The 18,376-nt window shown below is 45.9% G+C and overlaps 1 protein-coding gene across 1 annotated transcript; it reads right to left on the bottom strand.

Annotated features, from left to right (window-relative positions):
• Window positions 1-13,719: 13,719 nt before the first annotated feature.
• Window positions 13,720-17,546, bottom strand: LOC138165563 (frizzled-10). The gene has a single exon (XM_069094167.1). It carries the CDS (start codon window positions 16,693-16,695, stop codon window positions 14,950-14,952), a length of 1,746 nt encoding a protein of 581 aa, XP_068950268.1. The 5' UTR covers window positions 16,696-17,546; the 3' UTR covers window positions 13,720-14,949.
• Between the last annotated feature and the right edge of the window lie 830 nt (window positions 17,547-18,376).

Genomic DNA, 18,376 nt, shown 5'->3' with positions numbered 1-18,376 from the left:
ACTGATCACTTGAATGGAGAGCAGACCTGTGGAGAGCCCTGGATGTAACCCCCTGTGCAGTGATCTTAGGGCAATAAGGCAAGGGGGCGGGGTGGGGGGGGGACAGTAGCTGAACCCAGTCAGGACAGGGCCAGATCCGCCATCTCCAAACTTATTTTTCAAATGTTTCTGGGTTTTGGCAAAATCCCAAAGCGTGTTTTGACTTGACTCTTCTCCCTTAATTTATAACCTATGTGTATCTTAAAGGAAATTTAATCCGTCTGTTTCTGATTCCTTTACACTTAACTCATCCAGTCTTGTTCTCCAAGAACCATTTGATGTTTAGTACCCTTTGAGCCTTTTTTATGAGGTCTTTTAAACCTCCCCCCTTCAACCCCTCCCTTCACACACCACCAACCCCCCAAGAAACAGGAAGCCAGGTTTTTCCAGGAGTAAACAAATTCAGACCCCCAGAAGTTTCCCTCCTCAGACCTGGAGGAAAAATCTGTAGGGTTCGAGTTCTCTGAACTTGTCAACACACATCCTCTTGGGCTGACTCCCCAGGTGGAGTTGGCCCAGTTCAGCCTATAATAAGGAACAGGCCCCTTGGGATAAGAGTCAGCCCCTTCAGAAAAGATAACTAGGAAAGCCATAATTCTGACAGAAGGGACAAATGACAACTTCTCTTTTAACCTTCAGTGCTGAAAGAGAACCTGGGCATGTGGGGCAGAAGCCCATTGTCGTTTTGGTCTCTCTGCCTTTCACCAGCTTGTTGATGTCAAGGGTACGGTTTCAAATGTCTGGAAACAGTCTACACAAGTTAGGGACCTGATGTAAGATGCATGCTTGCAGACGCCACTGAAGAGGAAAAGCCTTGAGACTCGGTCAGTGACCTGGGCCTTAGAGCTGGGATAGACTTTAGAGCAGGGGTGGGGAACCTGAGGTCTCAAGGTCACAGGTGGCCCTCCAGGTCCTCAAGTGCGGACCTGACAACAAAATTATCCTTACCCTCAAGACACTTATATTCTTGGGGGATAGGGCTGGGTTGATATCTAAACACAGATAATTCAATGCAAAATATCTACAAAGTAAATAATAAATAAACTGGAGTGAAGAAGGCACCAACCACTCGAGGGTGGTGTGGGAATCTTGTGTGGAAGGTGATATAGAAACTGAACTTAATGCAGGGAAGTGGGAGTCCATTTTGCAGATAAGGAAACTGAGGCTGAGGCACAGAGGATGGAGATGAATTATGTATGGGGGAGAGCAAGTGGCCAGTCTGTCTGGAACATGGAGTGTGTGACAAGTTCGGTGTGTTCTTTTTATTTTTGCCTCCTTAAGAGAAAAGATACTTTCTTTCCTCTCCTTGTGTATTCCCAATCCACATGGAAGAGAACCCTCACATTGGACCTGGGTTTGAATCTCTCTGTTCATACTTATTACCTGTAGGATCCTGGCTAAGTCACTTCCTGTCCCTGGGTCTCGGTTTCATCTGTCAAAATGGGGAGCACTGGGCCAAATGCCCACCCTGAGGTCCCTGTCAGCTCTAGCTGTGGGAGACATGGGCTTTAAGAATCATCAGAGATGGAACATTGGCATTAAGTCTCAGCCTCTGTTCAAGTCATTCCTTATGGTTCAAGTCATGACCTCTGAGAAAGGAGAGAGACAAGATCTCCAGCTGCCACCCCAGGGGCCTGGAAGGGACAGGCTGCTCCTAGGACACATTCCTACAGGTCCTCAAAGGTTCTCTCAGCAGGGTATTGCTCAGCTCAGTGATTTAATGGGAAGAGGGTGGATATTGAGGGGAGAAGCTAAAAGTGACTCTTGCTCCTTGACCCGAGAAATTTTCTTGGAGCTACTGGTGGGTTTATCTGGACCTGCCATCTCTGCTTCTCTCCATATCAAAGCCAATCAGATAATCAAAGGAACCTGTTTAGTCCCAAGTTGAGTTGTTATGTAAGTGAAATAAACCTCCTTTCCCCCCATTCAGTGCCCCCACCCCCTTTTGGGGAGGTAGGACTTCCTAACCTGAAAGAAGATATGGGAAAGTTACACTCTCCTTTGATGAAGAATGTCTTTTAAAACCCACAAGATGTCCCCTTGAGATACACAGCCTAGCATGGTGGTTAGAAAATTGGTCTTGGCATTAGGCTTGGGAGGCAGGGAGATAGGGGGGTCATGTCCTACATTATATATACATATGTGTGTATGTATATGTATATATATACCAACAGGCATTTATTAATCACCTACCATGAGCTAGGCACTGTACTAAGTCCTGAAGATACAAAGAAAGACCAAAAAAAATTCTCAAGGAACTCACAGTCTAAAGATCAGTAACCATTCATTTCCTATCAGAATATAATCCATTTAATTTATTGTGATTACAATTAATTGTGATTTAATTATTTTTTGTGATTAATTGTGATTGTAGCCCTTCAGAAGGGAGATAATCTAGCCAAGGGAAATACTGATGAAGAATACAGATTCTATTATAAAATTTTGTAGGAGGAATTGTAGAAGATTTTGAACAGCATATCATTTAATCCTTACAACAACCCTAAGAGGTAGGTACTAATACTAACCCCATTTTAGAAATAAGAAACTAAGGCAGAGGTTAAGTGACTTGTCCAGGGTCACACAGCTAATAAATGTCTGTTGTTGTTGCTTAGTTATATCTGACTCTTCGTGACCCCATTTGGGGTTTTCTTGGCAGAGATACTAGAGTGGTTTGCCATTTCCTGCTCCAGGTCATTTTACAGATGAGGAAACTGAGGCAAACAGGGTGAAGTGACTGGCTCAGGGTCACATAAGTGTCTGAGGCTGGATTTGAACTCAGGTTTTCCTGACTGCAAGCCTGGTGCTCTATCCACTGTGCCACCTAGCTGCCCCTGTAAATGTCTTGAGACTGGGTTTTACCTCGGGCTTTCTGGACTGTGAGGTTAGCATGTGTTCTCCCAGGCAAATCACTCAAGCTCTTGGAATTCCCAGGTAACTTTCAAAATTTCAGAGGTATGATAAGCTGTTGCAGTAGAAGTTATTTCCATACCTTAAGATCCCTCCCTTTGCGAAATCTATGGTGAAACCAGAAAAAAAAAAGTAGTGCTCCTCAACACATCCCTAAGGAAATGCAGGACCACAAATGTAGGAGGTCTGGCCGCTGGCAACAGTCTTCTAATCGGTCTCCCTGATTCATGTTTCTCTTTTTTCCAATCGCTCCTTTATACAGCTGTCAGGTTGATGTTCTCAAATCACAGGTAAGATTCATAAACTCCAATGGTTCCCCATCACCTTTAGAATAAAATACAAATTCATTTGGCCAGGAGTCAGGAATACATCTTCCTGAGTTCAAATATAGCCTCAGACACTTACTACCGTGTTTCCCCCGATAATAAGACCTATCCCCAAAATAAGCCCTCCCCCGAAAATAAGCCCTATTGAGATTGCTACTGCAGTGAAGGTGATCCCCTGCGCTACACGTCGCGCTCCGAGCTGCATCCAATCAGAGCTGTAGCAGTGAGCGCGTCATCCTGTTCTTCCCCAGTGATTTGCTTATTGAATAAAGGTACATTTTTTTTGTTCACATTTACCTGTTTATTCAAATTGCTGTCAATGTTCATTAAAATAAGCCCTCTCCTGAAAATAAGCCCTCTGGTGTTTTTCTGTCCAAAAAAAATAATAAGACAGTGTCTTATTATCAGGGAAACATGGTAGCTGTGTGACCTTAGGCACGTCACTTCACTCTGTTTGCCTCAGTTTCCTGATCTGTAAAATGAACTGGAGAAAGAAATGGCAAACTGCTCTAGAACCTTTGCCAAGAAAATCCCAAATTGGTCATGAAGTAGGGCATGAATGAATGACAACAACAAAAAACACACATTACACTCTTTGGCATTGAAAGTTTTTTAAAACCTGACTCTGATCTACATTCCTAGTGTCACGGGTCTTGAGTTAGAAGGGACTTCGGCATTCATCTAGCTGAGGTGCTACATTTTTTTAGAGGGAGAGAAAGGCCCCAGGCATTAAATGACTATCATGAAAGTAGCAAGGGGCAGAGGCATGATTTGAACCCTGCAAAGTCATTTCATTCCACCCTATACTATCATATTCCAGCTTTATTATTATTATTATTATTATTATTTGCCTTTTGGAGGGCAATTGGGGTTAAGTAACTTGCCAAAGGTTACAAGGCTCATTTTTGTGTGTGTGGGTGTTAAGTGGCTGAGGCCAGAACCGAACTCAGGTCCTTCTGACTCCAGGGCTGGGGCTTTACTCACTGCCCCTCCTAGCTACCCCTCTAGCTTTATTATTCATGGTTCCCCTTTATGTATTCTTGGTTCTGCTCAAACTAGCCTTTGAGCATGGATTTCATCTTCTACCCCTGGGCCTTTGCAATGATTGACCTCCATGCCCAGAATATATGCCCTCACCTGGGCCTCTTAGAATACAGAGCTTCCTTCAAAGCATTACTCAAAAGTCACTATTTTCCTAATTCTCCCTTCCTCCCAGTTGTTAATACTCCACCACCCCCCCTTTAAAAATTACCTTATATTTACCTTGAATATATTTCATATGCTACTTTCCCAGATGGAACATAGGCCCCTTAGGGTCTCAGGCTCATTAGATCAAGAACTGTAAGCGACCTTAAAAAGCAGCAGGCCCTGTTTTTCATTTTACAGATAAAGAAATTAAGAACTAGAGAAGAGAAGTGACTTGCTTAAGGTCACACAGCAAAAGGCAGAATCAAGATTGAAACTCATGTCCTGTGACTCCCAAATTCAACTCTTTTTAGGTTGCTGGGGTCAATAATAGCTGTACTACCTATGGACCAAATGAGTTATTACAGTAAAACCCTGATTTTACACATAGAGTGCTATATAGATTGTTTTTCAGTCATGTCCAACTCTTCATGACCCCATGGACCTGTCTGTGGTGGTTTTTTTGGCAAAGATACTGGAGTGGTATAACATTTCCTTCTCCATTTTACAGATGAGGAATTGAGGCAAATAACAGGTAAGTGATTTACCCAGGGTCACACAGCTAGTAAGTGTTTGAGGCCAGATTTGAACTCATGAACATGAGTCTTCCTGAATCCCAGGCCCAGTGTTCTATTCACGGCACCACCTACTTTCCTACTATTTCTTTTAATTTTTTGATATTCTTTGAATGTGACTACTTTTGCCCTTTACTCTAAACCCTGAATTAATTGAGAAAAAAAATAGTTTTCCTAAATCCAAGGTATTGATACAAACTTCAGTGCCGAAGGGTCTCTGTTCCAGAGGCCTTTAAGGAAGGAAAGTATTTTATAAATGAATCATGGGGTTGCTCTGAACTAGTCAATTCCAGTTGTGTGTTCTGGGAGAGGAGCTAAGTGCCAGGAGGCAGGCGGAGGTAGAACAGGCTGAAAGTTACAAACAGGTGCTGTTGTAGCCCCCGGGAGAGAGGAGGTAGAGAGCCCCAGACCTGAGGAGCTTGTCACTTCTGATCAAAGCCAGCCAGGAGACCTCCTAATCACCAGAACCCACCCCTTAGTGCAGATGCAATTTTGTCATTCGTCAGTGGTAATAACTTTGTAGTTCTGCCTCAAATAGTTAAGCCTTGCAAGGAGAAAGAAGTTTTCAGATTTTTTTTTTTATGTGCAACTGTTCAGAAAAATGCTACCAAATTTCCCCTTTGAGGCCACCTGTTGGGAGAGACCACCTGTCATCAAAGACCACCTGAGTGTATCCCATCCCCTCATTATGGAGCTATCTCCTTCAAAGCCATAGATCTCAAGCATTCGGATAGAGAGGGCGGGTAGATTTTAAGGCTGATGCTGCTGAGCTAGGGGTGGGAAGCCCCCTAGAACGACAGCTGTAAAATGAATAATGGTTTCCAATAACAACCCTTGTTCAAACCGTCCCACTGAGCTGGGGACATGGGGTTCAGCTTAACAGATGCCTCTTTCCCGCGGCTTGGGTGTTCACTTGCCAATTATGACAACTCAACTCTAGAAGACCTCTTCTTTATGCATCTCTGACTTAGCCCATTTCCCCCAATAACTCCCTCACCTGTCTATACACTACCCTTTAATTTAAACAGAAGTAGAGAGAGCTTCTGTCGATACATGTGCGACCTTGGGTAAGGTAGTTAACCTCTCTGTGTCGGTCATTCAACTAGCTTTTATTCATCACCGATTCTGGGCCAGATCCCATAAATGCCCAGGAAAGAAAGACAAAAACATGATCCCTGATCTCAATGAGCCCACATTCTAACGGAGGTGACAACATGCAAACAAACATGGACATACAAAATACTTCTTGTTGTTCATCCTTCGTTCTTGAAGAGGACAAAACATTTACAACGTCAATGGAGAAGGCACTAGCAGTGGGTATTGGGCTACCTGGCTGCTTGCATAAGGGGAGATTTCAGTTGAGTCTTGAAGGAAGTGGTGGCAGGCAGGAAGGGGAGCATTCCAAGTCTGAGGGAGAGCCAGTAAAAAAAAAAAGGCACAGAGTGGGAAGATGAAGGGTCATGGTAGAAGCAAGAAGACCAGTGTCACCAGATTCCAAAGTCCATGGAGGAGAGTAAGGAAAATGAGGTTTGATTAGGGCACCCTGAGTCTCCTTTCCAGTTCTCAACCTGATCCTTCCAACTGGGCTGGAATCCCAGAGCTGTCATTTGTTACCTGTATGGCTTTAGCTAACTTCAGCTCTCTGGACCTCAATTTCCTTCATTTAGAAAATAAAAGTTTTGGAATAGGTGTTTTCTGATGTCTCTTCCAGCAGTAAGTTTATGATCTTATGATTGTGCCCCTTAAACTGGCTCAATAATCCTCCCTAAAATTTACCACAACAGAAGGAGAGGGCTGAGTAGGCTGTATAAGTCAGAGACTATCCCTGGCTTTAAGTTTACACCTATTCATTATGTAACCTTAGGTAAGTCATTTCTTCTTTTAATGCTTTAGGTGGCTCAGTGGATAGAGCCCCAAGCCTGGAGTTAGGAAGCTTCATCTTCATAAGGTCAAATTTGACCCCGGACACTTCCTAGCTATGTGACCTTGGGCAAGTCACTTAACCATATATGCCTCAGTTTCCTCATCTGTAAAATGAACTGGAGAAGAGAATGGCAAACCACTCTAGTATCTTTGGCAAGAAAACTCCAAACGGGGTCATGGAGTCAGTCAGGCCTGAACAAACAGCAACTTTGTAAGAAAGGTTGCTCACTGGCTTTGGTAGAAGTGTTTTCTAAACCAGAGATATCACAGGTCTGATTAAAAAAAAATAATAACAAATCATGGGATGGCTAGGTGCCACAGTAAATAGAGCACTGGCCCTGAAGTCAGGAGGGACCTGAGTTCACATGTGGCCTCAGACACTTAACACTTACTAGCTGTGTGACCTTGGGCAAGTCACTTAACCCCAATTGCCCTCCAAAAAAGCAAAAAAACATTAAAAAATTAAAAAAAAATAATTATCCTTGTACTTTTGCAATTTCAAAGGTGTTACATACCAAACATGATAACCCTTGGGATAAGTTCTTGCAGACTCAATGTCAGCTGTTCTGTGAATGGAGTCAGTCAGCTGTGGTGTTATTCTGTCTCTTTCAGAATGAAAATGTGTACTTTTCTCACAAAAAGAAATGTTAGTTTATTTTTCCTTCTTTCATTATCTTTTAGAATTAGTGAACAATTTTTATTGAACCTGAAGACACTTCAAAAACTGCCAGGGAGAAAGAAAAAAATACTCCCCTCTCTACTGGTTATGAGGAACTTTTACTTGTTAGCCAAATCAATACAGGTTTCTTCAGGAGGTAGGGGAAGAGAAGAGGAGGAAAGACATTACTCTCCAAATCATGGTGTGAATGCCCAAATTAAACCTTAATAAAGCTTAAAACCTAAAGAAGATGGGGACCTTTGCCTCTCGCCAAAGCCTCAAATCATTGGATATTACAGATCACTAAATGGAATATAGCATGTTAACTTAAAGGTGTCCCAAAAGTCTTGATACAATTTAAATCTTTAATAGTTTAAAAGTGCATTGAGACTTTAGGAACACCCTGTTTTTATTATGTATCCCTCCCCTACACCCCCTTTGTGGATTTCTTGCTGATCCCTTTTTATTTCAAAAAGAGAATGATTAAGATTTCTCTCCAAATACTTTCTCCCCCCGCCCCACCCCCCTTCCTTGAAGGAGAAATAATAGCTCACCACAATAACTTTAAAAACAGCAATTATTGGGATTAGCCTGCCAGAGCAGGCAAGGGGTTAAATTAGAGAAAGAGCATAGGTTTTGATACTGGTATAGGTGAAAGAAGAGACAAAGTGAGACTTCTTTGTAATCTCCCTCTTCTCTTCTAAAGAGTTAAAGGGCTATTTTTCCCCCTTGTCTCCTAAATTCTGACAATGGTTTTAGAAATAGTACTATCGGGGAGGCTAGGTGGCACAGTGAATAGAGCATGGTCCCTGGAGTCAGGAGGGCCTGATTTCAAATCTGATCTCAGACACTTAAAACAAAAAACTAGCTGTATGACCTTGGGAAAGTCACAACCCCAACTGCCCTCCAAAAAAAATAGTACTATTAACAATAAAAAGAATAACATGCATGCAAATACATGTATGTATTATACATTCATATATACAAAGATATGTAGATAAAATACATACATACATGTATATGTGAATGTAAATAAAGATATAGATGCATGTATATATGTGTGTGTATATAGGGTATATTGTTCTTCAGTAATGTCTGACTCTCTGTGACCCTGTATGGGATTTTTCTTGGCAAAGATTCTGGAATGGTTTGTCATTTCCTTCTCTAGTGGATTGAGGCAAACAGAGGTTAAGTGACTTTCCTGAGATCATATAGCTAGTTGGTGTTTGAGGCTGGATTTGAACTCAGATTTTCCTGACTACAGGCTCAGACTCTCTATCCATTGAACCACTTAGCTGTCTCCATAGATATATACACATATATAAAGATATATAGGTATATATACACACACATACATAAAAAAGACATATGTATATATATGTATACACATATAAAGATATATAGTTACATAATTACAAACATATAAATATATGGTATATAAAGGTATAAACACACACATATAAAAATATATAGGCATACAAAAGTATATATACCTTTGTATATATGGGAATACAAAGATATATATGTATACATACATATAAAGATATATATGTATAGAAAGGTATATATGTGTATATATATGTATATATACTTACACGAGCACACACACATGTGTATACACACAAATGCTTTGAGACCTTTACTCACAATAGTCCTGAGAGGTTGGCCAGTGGAAGTGTTGTTATTCCCATTTTAAAGATTGGGAAACTGAGGTTCCTAAAGGTTGAATTGCTGACTCAGACTCAGGTCTTCTAACTTCAAAGTTCAGTGTTCTTTTTCTTTTTCATCAGCTTTTGGATTGTAGGGTAGGGCTTAGTGATTCCCTGGTGAAACAGAGACCCCAAAAGGGAAGTGACTTGCCCAAGGTCACGGGTACACATGGTCACTGTAGAAGACAGAATCAAGTCAGCCACTATAACCCCTGTCTCTTGATTTTCAAAGCCCCAAATTCTTTTTTACTTCCCCTTCTACTTTCCCTGTTTTGAGCCACAGGAGCTTGAAGTCTTGGTCAGGTGACAAGGTGATTTGCTATTCCTTGAGAAATCCTACTTCAAACTTTGGGTAAACTGAGGTAACTTCCACGGGATCACAGATTTGAAAGGCAGGATCTTAAAGGTCCTCTAGTCTAATCCCTTTATTTTATGAGTGAGGAAACAAGAGTAGGTGCAGTTAAGTGACATCCTTGGTCATTGGCAGGGAAGCCCAAGAGGCCGATGGTACAGCTCTTTCCCAGGTGCCTTCACCTACTTCCAGTCCACAACCTTGACTTATGTCCTGCCACTGGAGGAGAGAGTGAGACTGACAACTTTACACAGCTTTCCCTCACTCAAATCCAATTCACTCTCAAGTCAAGACATCACCCTTATAATGTCTTTGGTCATCAACAAACAACCAGCAAGCAATTGTTCCCAAGGAGCAATGCCTTTGGTGATGCTACCTTCGCAAGGTGCTGTCACCATTGACCACCCAGAAAAGGAACTTCTTTGCCACCAAAGTCCTTGACATGGTAAAAGGTTCAATATAAATAACGGACGTGGTTTTATTCCTGAAAATGCCATTAAAGATGGTGCATCAGCATCTGCTTTGCCACTGGGTCCTGAGAGCCCCTGGGACCTTTCCTCTTAAGAGTCTTCCAATGTGAATGTGAATTCTTGTGATCAAGTCCTGTAGTGCCTTTCTATGTAGATCCCCATTCTTTGTACACAGCAGGCACTTAATAAATACTTTCCCATTCATTTCTTTCATTTATACAGATAGTAAACTGAACAATGGTCATTGGCTCCTGGTCAGCTAGATCTTGTTCCTAGTCTAGACAAAAACAGTTGACAGAACATTCTCCATAGAGGACTTTTAAGAAAATTCAAGTGAATCTGAACAGACTGGGAAAAAAAAAAAAACTTGTGTTCCTAGGGGGCACCCAGAAACCTAAGGGTACCCAGTGAATAAGGGAAAGATCTGTGTAAACTGTAAGACAAGGCGTCATTCTGATGAATATATAACTTGATGGCTCCTTCAGCAGATTGCATATAATATTTCTGATGGCTGTTTATCCTATCAACCTGTGGATATGTGTGACTAGCTCATATATCCTGATCATATATCTCACATATGAGATGAGGCAGCTAGGTAGCACAGTGAGCCCTAAAACTGAAGTCAGGAAGATCAGGATTCAAATCCAACCTCAAATCAGACACTTAATAGCTGTATGACCCTGGCCAAGTCACTTAATTGCACTTTCCTCAACTGTAAAATGGAGGTAATAATAACACCTATCTCCTAAGGTTGTAAGCGAGGGTCAATTGAGATAATATTTGTAAATTCCTGGCACATAGTGGATGTTGTAGAAATGTTAGTCATTATTATTTATAGTTAGTTGCCCATATAGTTTTAATCTCTTAAAACAAGTTAAAAAAATTTGTACCCATTATTTTATTGGTGTGGAGACAACCCTGTGAGAAAACTCCCTTTACCCGTGAAGATGAGCACCTTTTCGCCAGTTGAGAATCTTGGAAGAATTCCTTGAGGGTCCTGAAGAAATATTGTGAACCACACAGCTACATATTCAGGTGAAAATCAGAGGACATTTCAGATCCATTTCCATTATTCACGTTTTTGCTGTAGTGGTCCCAGGGTCAGAAGAACTGGATTAAAATCCCACCATTAATACTTACTAGCTAGGTAACCTTGGGGTCTTTCACTGGGACTTCTCTCTGAGGGAAAGCTCAAGGGAAGCTTTCTGAGTTTGCTACCTCCTCTCTTTGCATTTTTATTGGCTGTCTCCTAGGTCTGTTGGGATGCTCTCTTTCCCTCTGCATCTCTGCCTTTTGACTTCTCTGAAATCTTAGCTAAAATTCTACCTTCTGCAAAAAAAAAAAAAAATCAACCTTCCCTGGTCCCTCTTATTGCTTAGTGCCTTCCCTCTGAAATGATCTCCAACTTAACTGTGTTTATGCATGCATGTGTATACACACATCTAGATAGATATAGATACATATACGTGTCTATGTATACACATTTATCCATGCACATATCTATATATCTGTATACAGGTCTATGAATGTACGTATCTATATCTATCTGACATCTATTCATGGTTGTTTTCGTGTTGTCTTTTCCCTTAGAGTATTAAGATACGTAAGGGAAGGGGTTATTTTTTGCCTTTCTCTTTATTTTAAATAAACCAGCATTTAATACAGCACTAGGCCCATAGAAGGTTCTTGTTGCAAAAATGGGAGCAATACTTCTTATGACCTGCCTCACAGAGTTGTGCTAAGGAAGGTGCTTGGTAAAACTTCCAAAAGGCTAGAGGAATGAAGAGTTCCCTGTCATTATTTAAATAACTTTGCTTTCTTTGGGATTGGGCATCGATATCATTTCTGGAGCTACAAGCATCTGAAGGTTCTGATGAAGTGGTAAGGTTAGAATTGAATGCCTGGTCCTTGTCCCTGTTGGGGCCCAGAGGCATGGGGTCTTTCAGTATTAACCTGTGGAGGAGGTATAGTGGGGATGACAATAATTCAGTCAGAGCACCTGAGCTCCAATGACAGTTCTGCTACTTTCTTGGTAACCTTGGATGAGTCACTTAATGTCTTTAGACCTCAGTTTCCTCATCTGTAAAACGAGAGGTTTGGGTTAAACCACAGAACTAAGGCTGAAAGGTGCCTTCTAGGTCACCTAGCTTGACCTCCTCATTTTACTAAAAGTCAAGCCTTTGTGAGGTCGAAGTGACTTGCCTAAAGTCACACAGGTGGCAGAGGTAGAATTTGAATCCAGGCCCTTGGACTTCAGAGTCTCTCAAGTGCTCTTTTCACTTTATCAAACTGCCTCCCTTTTGGATCTCAGTTATAATTTTATGATTCTAGACTGTTCAAATATTAGCTTCTTATGAAATCCACTTTCTGGAGAAAAGTAGATTGGGAGGTTTTAAAGTCTAAAAATACACCAAAAAACTTCACCTCCCCTACCCCCAGTTACATTTATTCCTTAATCCATTTTCAACCTCCTTAGCCAATCATTTAATTAGCCGATAAGTTTCCACAAGCAGAAATCAAGTCCAAACCACAGGATCCTAGGAGCCTCTCTCTCTAGTTGGCCTCACTGAGCCAGGAAAGTCTGTTTTAAGCCGATTTCAGACAAGATGCTTACAAAATGACAGTCCTGTTTACTGAACAAACAGGTTATCCAAGAACAAGTGGGTCCCAGTTGAATCAGGCAGGCCCCATTCTCCCAAAGCCCCCTTGGCCATGCCTCAGCTTTCACACTTAAGCGCTGGGCAAATGTTTGCCTGTCTAGTAAGTCCTCAGGGCAGTCAGATTGATTTTTCTGAGGTGCCCAGCCTGGAGAAATCTCTGGTTTCATATCTAAGTCCCTTAAACTGATGGGGAAAAAAAAAAAAAAAGATTGAATGGTGCCTTTGACTCAGCCAACACCAAAGGCATCTGTACTTGTGGGCTTGGGTTGCTGCTTCATTGCTTCTGAGCAGCCAAGAATAAAACCTCTTTCCCAATCTCTCTCTTGGTTCCCTCCTCTTGGATGAGCCAATGGTCTGGCCAGCAGTTCCCCCCCCCCCCAAGTGTTACAGCTGTACCCTTGGGTAAACAGGTCACCGCTGACCCTTTCTATCCCATCAGCCCAGCTGTCGTGGAAGGGCACGGAACTCCCATTTTGTCCCTTTCTGCAAAGGACAGCAAGGACATTATAAGAAACTACTCCACCAGTTTCCGTCTCCCCCACTCCTGATTCTCTGAGGACATGAAAAAGGCTGCTAAAGCAAGATTACGGCCACAGTGTGTGCTCAGTAAACAAGGCTCCCTTTGCATGAATTGTCCCTACAACCGACCTCTCATGTTCTGTTGCCAAGATTCCCCAGGAACAATCCCCTAACTCTCTGTGCTGGCCACATGTCATTCTTATGTAACCTGCAAGTTCCATTATTCCACGGCCCTTGTAATCCACAACTCTCCTTAGCTAGAAAGGGCGATCAGCCCATGTCTACGACCAGGGAAACAGCCTCCCCTGTGCCTGCCAAGTCAATGGCCAAGAACAAAGTTGCTTTTGAGCCCCTCCACTCCAGCCTGGGAAAGGGAAAGTGGCCACCACAAGGGAGTATCAGCAAACTAAAGAACATATTTTATTTTTTTTTTTAATAAAATAGTGGAGCATGAAAAATAATCATATGTTACAAATATATACAACTAAGAAACTGGGCTTTTCCAGCACAGCGAAAGCATCACAATATACAAAATTTTCCCTTTGCACCACAAGTGCTCGGTATCTATTCATGGCAAGAATTTGTTTAACAATGGAAAGAGTCAATAAGCCCTTTGGGTACCTTTGAATGATCCCTCTCTCTCCTCTCCCTTTTTTTCCACAAATCAGTCCAAACTTGTATAACATTGGCTTGATTTCCATTAAAAAGCCACAAAATGTAACGCTAAAGGGTTTCGGAGGGCCAGACCTCTCAGTCCTTTTGTTAAGAGGTTTCTTTTGTGGTCTTTATGTACAGCAAAATACTTGTTTCTTTTTTCTTATTTCATGGTGGGAGAAAAAAAAAATGTATTGCACATAGTTTGCGTGTGTATGTGGCCCAGAAGTTTGCCGGTGTGTTTGGGGTTTTTCTGGGCGGAGGGTTGGAGTTTGAGCGAAAAAGTTTTGCGGAGGCTGTGGACCCCTATCTATTTTTTTTTTTTAATTCTTTCTAGTCTGTAGAGAGTTGTTTAAAAGGGGATTTCTTTGCTTAAGTTGCTACTGAAGTTCCTTTCTCACATGGTGAGGGGCATGACCTGAGGGAGGGGCTCTGTAATGGTGACTTTTGCTTACCGAGAAAAGAAGTTGGGGGGAGTTGGGGGAGGCACAGGAGGGGACCTGGGACACGTTTCTTTGCTATCCTCAGAAGTTTTCTCTTTCTTTACTATTGGCCAAGGTATAGGGAAAGCCCACTCAGATTCGATCCAGATGTGTATTATATATACATATATGTATATATGTATACACCTATATAATATGTATCTATAACATATATATTCCCTCCACAAGCTACTTCCAATCGGTAACTGAAGAGGCCATTAAACTGACAATATTTGTTTTCCATTAAACTCTTAAGTACATTTAACTTGAAGTGTATGGCAACATCCTGAATTTCAGGGTAATAATCTTTTTTTTTTTTTTAAACTTAAAAATCCTCTCCCCCCCCCTCCCCGCCACTGTCTGAGAAAAGCCCCAGGGTTTAGTTCCCTCGCCCTTTCCTTGGAGGCCTGTACAGGTCTTTTTTCGGTGGGAAACAGCTTTCTTTAGCTGTTTAGTACCCTCAAGTCCCGACAGCCCCCCCCCCCCCCTTTCACACGCAGGTGGGTGGTTGTATGGCTGCTTCGTACTTCCCATGATGGCCTTTCTGGGGGTGCTGGGCTTTTTTGTAGATCCCACTGGCCGTGATCACGGTGGTGGGTTTCCTCCTGCTCCTCTTCTTCAGGCTCCGGCTGCACACGTTCTGCCAAGACTGAAGCGTCTTAGAAGTCCAGATCCACACACCGCTGGTAATGCCCACCACCAGCAGCATGAACATTTTGACCATGAAGATCTCCACGGCAGGGATCGAGCTGCTCATCAAGCAGTCCGGGGCCTTAGTCTGGTTGTTGACCCTGCATTTGTGCTGGGCTGCCAGCACCTTCCAGTAATCCATGTTGAGGCGCTCGTAGAAATAGCAGGCGATCACGCAGGTGGCCGGCACCGTGTACAGCACGGAGAAGACCCCGATGCGGACCATGAGCTTCTCCAGTTTGTCTGTGTTCTCACCCCCTGTTTTCATCACCCTCCGGATGTGGAAAAGGGCCACGAAGCCCGAGAGGATGAAGGAGGTGCCTATGATGAGGTAACAGGCCAAGGGGACCAGGACAAAGCCGGTGAGCGCATTCACGTCCATGCTTCCCACGTAGCACACTCCAGTCAGCTCGTCTCCGGCCACCCTCCTCATCACCAGGATCATGATGGTCTTGACTGCAGGGATGGCCCAGGCAGCAAGGTGGAAGTAGCTACTGTTGGCCTCTATGGCCTCGTGGCCCCACTTTTTCCCTGCGGCCAGGAACCAGGTGAGCGTGAGGATGACCCACCAGAGTGAGCTGGCCATGCCGAAGTAGTAGAGGACTAAGAAGACGATGGTGCAGCCCGTGCTCTCCAAGCCTTCCTGGATGACGTAGAGCTGGCCGCTGTCCCTGTCGCAGGCGATGCTCTCCGCCCCGGCGAACAGGCGGATGATGTAGCCCACGGAGTAGACGCAGTAGCACATAGACAGGAAGATGATGGGGCGTTCTGGGTACCTGAAGCGGGGAGGGTCGATGAGGAAGGTGAGCACTGTGAAGGCGCTGGAGAAAAAGCAGAGCACCGCCCAGATGGCCAGCCACACCACGGCGAACCTCTTGTCCGCCCGGCTCCAGTACACGTCCACTCCTGGCGTGCAGAGCGGCGCGCAGGACGAGCTCTTCTCCACGTGGTGGAACTTGCCCGGGTTGCTGCAGCCCGAGCGGCCCGGGCTGTCCTTAGGCTGCTGCTGCTCTGGGGGGCTGGGGGGGCGCTGGGGCCGGAAGAGCGGCGGGAACATGCTGGAAGCTCGAGCCGGCTCGTCCGAGCCGTTGTTGGGGGCCTCCATGCACAGATAATTGGGATCGTTCTTGTTGGGTAGCTTGCTGCAGTCCAACGAGTCAGGCCACTTGAAGTTGAACTGTTCCATAATGGGGGAGCACTTGAGCCGGGCCTGCTCGCACATGACCCGGCAGGCGGGGATGGGGGTGGAGACTTGCTCGGTGCACATGGGCGCATAGAGGGAGCACAGGAAGAAGCGGAGGTGGCCGTGGCAGCCGTACTCCACCAACGGGGCGAACTCATGTAGCTGGATGGCTGCTTCACGCTGGTTCTCATGGCCCATGAGGTTGGGCATGCGGGTCATGTTGTAGCCGATGTCTTTACACATGGGAATCTCGATGGGCTGACACTTGCCCTCGCCTGGCCGGTCGATGTCCATGGAACTGATAGCCGCGCACGCCCCCACCACCTGCAGCACAAGCCAGAGGCGGGAACCCAGGCTGCTCATGGCGGCGTTGGGTCCCGGGCGGAGGGTGAGGAACAGCGGCAGAGGCAGCGGCACTGGAGCCCGCCGGTCCAACGAGGCTACACTTCGGACCGCGGAGCCCCGTCCGGGCCGGCTCAGGCACTCCGCCTGCCGCGCCGCATCAGAGCCTGAACGCCCGGAGCCGGGCTGCAGCAGATGCCCGCTGCACCCCTCGGCTCCTGCCCCAACCCCGGCCGCAGCCCATGCCCGCCTGAGGCAGGGCAAGCGAGCTGTCCGCCCGCGCAGCGGGGAGCAGAGCCCCGAGAGTTGCCTCTGCCGCGTCTGCCCGAAGCGTACTCAGAGTTTGCCCGGGTTGGGCTGGGGGAGGGGGGAGAGGGAGGGAGTGGAGGGGAAGGGAGGGGAGGGGAGGGGAGGTGAGGGGGGGCGGCGGACAAGCAGGCCAACTGGCAAGCGAAAACAAAGTTTGCAAACAATGCGGTTCGGCAAAGAGGGGAAAGCCGGGCTAGCTCCGGCGGCGCCGCCACCGACTCACAGGCGCAGCAAACTTTCCTGGCCCGCCGTCTGGTATTCTTTCGGTCCTTGTCTCCGCGCAGCGCGCGCGCCCAGGTGCAGGCAGGGCTGGTAGCCGTGTAGATTCCACTGCTGGCCGGGGGCAGAGGACGAGGGAGAGCTGCCCCAGGCTCCGGATGACCCCACTGTCCTTCGTAGCCCGGCTGTGCGCCGCCTGCGCCCCACGTTCGCCTCCTCTCTCCTCTCCGCCGCAGCTGAGGCTGCTACTGCTGCTTCTCCTCCTCCTCCTCTGGCCAGGGCTGGGAGCAGCTGTTTAGGGGGTTGCGTCCCGGAATAAGGAGACGCTCAAACAGGGAAAGGGGGGGGGGAAAGGGCCAAGTGGTGGCAGAGCCCGCCCCCCGGCCGCCCGCCCCGCCCCGCCCCCGCCGCTGCTTTGCATGAGAAAGCCGGCGCTGCTACGGGGATTAGGGCGCTGAGCCGCCCGGGACTCCCGCGGGCCGCCGGGTTCCTCACCGCTCCCAGCCTTTCGGCTCCGCGCCGCAGGGATGCCGAGCCCCCTGCTGGGCGCAGGCCGGCGGGCCGCGGCGCTCTGTCTGGCCTGGAGTCTCGGCCGGCTCTTTGAATGGCTTGGCCTCTCCGCGCATCTCCTGCATGTGCCTCTGTCCATCTGTCTCAGGCTCTTTGGCCCTCCCTCCTTCTGTCTCGGTGTCTCTACCTCAGTTCCTGGCTACTGTCTCTGAACACCCATCCCCCATCTCTCTCCCTTTCTCTATCCCCTTCCCCCCACTTGCCCGGACCCCCGAGATGGCCACCGCTGCCCCCAAGGGTCAGGGCCCTGAAGGGGGAGGGGAGCAGGGTTGGAAGGTGTTGTATCTCTTCCCCAGCCCCCCTCTCGATTTTATGGTGGGTTGCGGGGCGGAGGGTGCTTTCAAGAGGAGGTGGGATTTGCTTTTTATAGCCCCGGCCATAAACCCCTGTGAGTTCCTCTCCAGGCTGGGTACTTAGGAGTCCTGGGCTCGGGCCTGGGGGGATGGGTTTCCTTTGATATTTCAAAGAAGAGAACTAAAAGGATGGGGGTGGGGCTCGCAGTATTGGGATTTGGGGGCCTGAAAACATTTCAGGGACAACACCTCCTACTTCTCCAAAGCCGGGGGAAGTGGGGTAAAGGCAGGGTTATAAAGGGAAACTGTTC

The sequence above is a fragment of the Petaurus breviceps genome, unplaced genomic scaffold, assembly GCF_028583685.1.
Source record: "Petaurus breviceps papuanus isolate PSGF00001 unplaced genomic scaffold, PetGlider_PUasm1.0 100, whole genome shotgun sequence".
Classification (NCBI taxonomy): Eukaryota; Metazoa; Chordata; class Mammalia; order Diprotodontia; family Petauridae; genus Petaurus; species Petaurus breviceps.
This window is presented reverse-complemented; position numbering and strand designations above follow the sequence as displayed.